General features: G+C 43.0%; 1 protein-coding gene across 1 annotated transcript; it reads left to right on the top strand.

The window, feature by feature from the left end:
- The first annotated feature begins 279 nt into the window (after nt 1–279).
- LOC141275685 (uncharacterized) lies at nt 280–6,088 on the top strand. The gene is made up of 5 exons (XM_073798541.1): nt 280–398; nt 1,532–1,658; nt 2,379–2,474; nt 2,976–3,058; nt 3,518–6,088. Exons 1-5 carry the CDS (start codon nt 387–389, stop codon nt 4,394–4,396), a joined length of 1,197 nt encoding a protein of 398 aa, XP_073654642.1. The 5' UTR covers nt 280–386; the 3' UTR covers nt 4,397–6,088.

Below are 6,088 nucleotides of genomic sequence, written 5' to 3'. Positions count from 1 at the left end.
CCCGAGGGTTTGAATCAAGGAGGACACTGAATGCTTCTGGATGCCCTAGGCTGCTGAACACACAAAGTCAATGCTTAGCACATTCTTATTTGCAGGCTCTCTGAACTTTGACTTCCTGTCTTAGCAACCATAGCTCTAGCTTCTTACATGGGATCTGGGAGAGAAGAGACTGCACCGTGTTCTTAGGATGCACCACTGGTTTCCGTTTGCTGGGCTGGGGTCACAGCCAGGTGGAGGTGCAGGGCTCCATTTCAGGTGGGTCTGGAAGTTGTGCACAGGACTGGAGTCTCATGGCTTCTTCTCCATCCTCAGATTTGCGTGTTCAGTGCTTGGATTGGCTGTGAGTGAAATTCCGAGAAAGACTCCTGGCGACTGAGTTGTTGACAATGGAGCCTCTGGTGAGTAGCGACGCCTCCTTCTCCTGAAGCTACACCCCAAGTGCCATTAGCAATCGTTCCCTCATTCACACCTTCCACCTCTTAGTAATTAAGCTTTTATTCATATTCGATAACTGGGAGGAATGTGTAGGGAGGAGTATTTTCTTAACTGTGCTGCACAGAAAGGAGAAACAGTACAGTAGGTAGAATAAAATTAGGTTCTCTAATAGATTTTTGAAAAATTGGAGAAAAACCAATCACTAGGCTTCTTTCATCCCTCAGCATGGAGATGAGACTAGATTACAAGAGAAACAGTGATAACTAAGGTCAAGGTCCCTGAGAAGGTCAAGAATGGGAATCCTTATGCTGTGCAGCGATGGTCAGGCTAGGTCTGTCCTTCACTCCAGCCACCTGAGTCCCCGGCTTATGCTTCTGAACCATCTGACCTCAGAGTTTGTTATGAACACCTGCGACCTGTAGTGTTGAGAAAGAGAGCACGTACTGGTACCAAGTTCTGTATGAATGTTGTTCAGTTCTGAGGAACATGAAGGATCCCTTCATGGTTCTGTGAAATTGGCATGATTAGCAGAATAATGTTTTGTATTTAACCCAGGTTTGCTAGACAGCAAACCCCTCATACAATAATATATTGGATGATTCAACACTCATAAGAAGTAATGAAAGCAGTTTCTATCTGGAGAGTCAAAGGTTCCTCTAGTGACATAATTTAAACCAATAGTCATGTTTTCAAGGTAGCCCATCATGGTTATTGTTTGTCTTGTCATGAATCTGTAGAGTTCCTTGAAATTAATAGGGAAGAGAGATTGAGTTATGAATACGCAAGTGAATATTTCACTATCAACTGTATGGAAGTCCTAATTTCCAGGTTATTGAAAAACTTCACTGTTGTATTATAACACACTTCAAGTGATATTTCTGTGAAATAAAGCTTCATGATGTCAGAGTGTGTAGGTTTCTGTGAATGTACCTGAAAGGCAGACACCAGCTCAGCGCTGGCAGAGAACCGAGGGGAACCCCACACAGAGCGTGATCCTTTATCCACTCAGATCCCATCACCTCCTCATCTCAACCCTCCCACCCTGGACAGTGGTAGGGACCGCTCTGTCTAAACCAGAACATCCCCGATGTTTTAGGAATCAGTGACGTTTGAAGATGTAGCGATCAACTTCACCCAGGAAGAGTGGGCCCTGCTGGACACATCCCAGAAAACCCTGTTCAGAAACGTGATGCTGGAAAATATCACCCACCTGGTCTCCGTAGGTGAGTCTGTCAACACGGATGTACGTGCACGTGTGTTCACTGCATTCATTCACTCACCGAACAGGCATTTAGATCAGCTTCCCCGTGTCCCACTCCAAGTCCTTCCTGCTTCTTTGATAGTCCTCATAACTACTTAAAACGAAGACGTTTCTTTTCACGGCACTTTTCATTACTACACTGGAAAGTAATGTTGGCCACATTTCATATCTCTGTGGCTACTCAGTGTTTACACTCAGAACAGAACTGGGGATTCAATGGATATTTTAATGCATAAGTAAATGGATCAAATATTTTAAAAATGATTCTTCTGTTCTAGTCACTCCATGAAGGCTTGAGACCAGAGTCGTGTATATGACATAATTTTGATGATTCCTGTAAGGCGTATCCTTACTGGCTCCTGTTTGAAAGTAATATTCAGCCCACTGTAGAGTCTTTCAATCTTTCCCATTTGGAAAACACTGAGGATTCTGTAATCTCTCTTTGAACTTGTGCACAGGCATCAGCCGCTAGAGGGTCTCACTGTGTTTGCTGCTGCTCTGGATTTCCTCCTGGTCTGCTGAAGGACCTTCACTGTTCTGTCTGTTGAAGATGTTGTTGCCTGCACTGACCTTCAATTATCTCTGTATTTTCCTCTTTCCCTTACCCTGGACTTGAGCACAGCAAAGGGTAATTAGCCCAGACTCAAAATCCAACACTTTTTTTCTTTTTCATATCAAACAGGGTATCAGATCAGCAAATCAGATGTGATTTCCCAGCTCGAACAAGGAAAAGAGCTGTGGAGTGAAGCAACAGGATGCCTCCAAGGCCAGAGTCCAGGTAAGAATCAGGGGCCTGTGCTTCACTGAAAAAGAGTTTCAGTCAGTGTGTTAAGTCCTTGGAAACACCAAATGAAAGTTTTATGATGTGAGCGATATGTTCTAAACTGGAAGTGAGGACACTGGGCTGAAATTCTTCATGTTTTGAAATTCTTCAAAATCCTTCATTTTCTATTCTTTAGGGAAAAGGGTGCTTGTGAACTCACTGCAGTTAAACTTTCACATAGTGATTCTTGTCCTGATCGCCCCATTTAATGTGTTTTCCATCATTTGCTGACCCAATGTCTTTCCACCACATTACATTTTTATATTTTAATCCTGTTTTTTTCTAATAGACAATGACTTTTAAAATATTTCTACTACCTTGAGTACTTCTTTATTATACATTGTTTCTCCAACTAAGTGCCAACTTTTGAAAGATACTCACATGGACCTTGGTGTTTGTTTACATTTCTATTTCCCTAATGCCATTCTAAAATCTATATTTTTTCCATTTCTTTAGATGGTGAAAGTCCGCTTAGACTACAAGAAATGATATTCACGCAAAGTGTCTACAGGAAGCACATATTTGCCACCATGCCAATGGTAAGTTTCATGGGTGGAACACCAGTCATCCAAATGAAGGACCTGGCAGTGAGATAAGTTGGTAATTGAGCACAATTGCTGGTATGTAATTAAGCTGAGATTGAGCTCTTTCTGGGAAAATTTTTGGATAGGTTAAAATCAGTTAAGAAATTAATATGAGCTCAAAACCGCAGCATGAAACCTAAGAAAAAAAGTCAGTTGCACTAACATTGCTCATCTCATAGTCTCTAAAACACACTGAAATCTTCAAAATTCATCTGATATCTGGGTTGGGAAACAATAAAAGAGAATGTTTGTGCCTGCAGGGGAGTAACACAACATGTGTATGCAACTGACACTGGAAACATTTTAACAGGAGACTATTAACAACTGATGCTCTAGGGTGTAAATGTAGAGGCATGAGTGTCTGCATGGATGTGGGTGAACCAGTAACAGCCTCATATCTCCTTCCCATAACAGGTTTCTCACACGCAACGGGATCCTGTTGGATGGACTGATTTGAGTGATGAATTTACTCCTAGATCTTCACCTAAACATTTATCAATTCACTTAAGGAGGAAACGTAATGTCAGCAAACAGTGTGGAAATTCACTTAGTCAAGGGTCATTCCTTGACGGACAGGGTCACATTCACACTAGAGGTAAATCATGTGAATGTCCTTTCTGTGGGAAAGCCTTTAGTAATTCCTCTAGCCTCAGACGACACAAGATGATTCATACTGGAGAGAAACCATATAAATGTCATCTCTGTGGAAGTGGCTTTTTTCAAAGTTCTAACCTTAGAAATCACAAGCGGATCCACACTGGAGAGAAACCATATAAATGTCATGTGTGTGGGAAAGTCTTCAGTCAAAGTTCCTACCTGAAAGAACATGAGAAAATTCACACAGGAGAGAAGCCATATAAATGCCATCTATGTGAGAAAACTTTTAATCAAATCTCTTACCTTAGAAAACATAAGAAAATCCATTCCAGAGAGAAGCACTATGCATGTCATAAGTGTGGGAAAGCCTTTAGTCAGAGCTCTGGACTTAGTCAGCACAAGAGAATCCACACTGGAGAGAAACCACACATATGTCTTCTGTGTGGGAAGGCCTTCAGTCACAGTTCTGAATTGACTCGGCACAAAAGGACCCACACAGGAGAGAAACCCTATAAATGTCAGCAGTGTGGGAATGCTTTCAGTCAATGTACAAACCTGAGAAGACATGAGAGAACCCACACTGGAGAGCAGCCCCATGAATGTCAGTGGTGTGGGAAATGCTTCAGTCACGACTCTTCCCTTAGACGACATGAGGGAATTCAGCACTGGAGAGAAAGTCAGGAGGGCCCTCAGTAGACGTTCTGACCTGAGATGACATGGCGTCATACATGTGAGGAATGTGGATGGAACACCAGCATAGCTTTAGCATTTAACCACACCAAGGTTCACACCCACTAAAGAAACTCTGTCTGTAATCAATATGGACACTTGTTCAGGCATCACGCTCCTCAGTCCAGACAGGCATCACCTGTGGATGTGGATCCATATGTGCCCTGTCTCTGTGGCAAAGCCTTTAGTCATTGGCCTGACCTCAGGTAACTTAGCAGAATTCACTCTGTAAATACAGTATGGGTGTTTTTAGCAACAGCTCCCAACTCTAAAGACCCTAGAGCAGTGGTCCCCAGCCTTTCTGGCACCAGGAACCACTTTCGTGGAAGACAATTTTTCCACGGATGGGGGGCCACGGGGATGGTTCAGGTGGTGATGCAAGCTATGGGGGGCAGCAGATGAACCTTTGCTTGCTTGCCCGCCGCTCACATCCTGCTGTGCGGCCTAGTTCCTAACAGGCCACAGACCAGTACTGGTCCATGGTCTGGGGGTTGGGGACCCCTGTCCCAGAGGGCTTGAGCAGAGGATAACCAACCCCTAGTTATCCTTTGATAATTATGGTCAACATGAGCCAACTCCCAGTGGAGAACCACTAAGACTATAATAACTGTAAATAAACATTCAGCCAAGCACCAGGTTTGATGTGCACAAGAAACTCAGTGAAAGAATAAACACTAAATCAAGAACAAAGATGAAGACTTGAGAAATACGAAAGTTTGCTGAGCAACACCAGAGCATACTTATAAATAATTCATACTGGAGAAGTTATTCAATGTAAGGTCATGAGAAATTCTTTATTCATAGAGCAACCTCTCCGGTACATGTGTGCTCAGACTGTACATCACACCTTCAGTGTTCTGAAGGAAGGGAAATTTTCAGTGGTCACTTATTTCTTAGTCAACATTAAATTCTCACATTGAGGATGCAGCAATCCTAAAAATCAAAATGGAGCTATAGCTAGATTTTACATCAGAAAAAAAATGACTTGAGTATGTGGAAGAAGGAGCCTCTAAAAGAATCCTTTAACACACATTCAGGCAAATTGTGATCTGGTGAAATACCTCTTCATGAAAATGTGGCATAAAAAGGAGAGTAAAGTGGTCTAGCAATATAGAATGTAGAGTTTGGAAGAAATTAAAATTTGTGTATAGAATAATAGTTGCAACTATTCAAACAATAAAGTCTGTGGCTAAAGGAGCCAAGTGTTGGTGTCTGGTCTTCTTTATGCCCCTGTAAACACAGGGATTCAGGTCTGCACCCTCGGAAAGTGGGCAGAGACTCAGCCCCACTCTCTGAGTGTCCCCTTTCTCCACAGCTCTTTCCACACAACTCAGCTCCACTTCTTCCAACGTCCCTCGACCCCATCTACCCTTTCAGGCCCTGGTGGTGACACAGCTCTGATCTTCAGCTCCACTGGTCATGTTTCCCAGAATGTCACGACCCTGGTCAGGCAAGGTCATGGGGAAGTCTCAAAGACATCTATCTAGTCCTACACTTTTTGAGGCCCCTCAACCTATGTCTGCAGATGGAAACCACCTGGGGCTAGAGAGACAGGCATGTCTGCCCTCCCAGACCTCAGAAATCTCTTTGTTATTTTGTCCCAAAACCTCTGAATTGATCTAAGTGGATGAAGAGTTCCTTCCACAATCATACTCTCTA

The sequence above is a fragment of the Tursiops truncatus genome, chromosome 21, assembly GCF_011762595.2.
Source record: "Tursiops truncatus isolate mTurTru1 chromosome 21, mTurTru1.mat.Y, whole genome shotgun sequence".
Taxonomy (NCBI): Eukaryota; Metazoa; Chordata; class Mammalia; order Artiodactyla; family Delphinidae; genus Tursiops; species Tursiops truncatus.
Note: the sequence above shows the minus strand (reverse complement) of the source record. Positions and strands in the feature narration are given on the sequence as shown.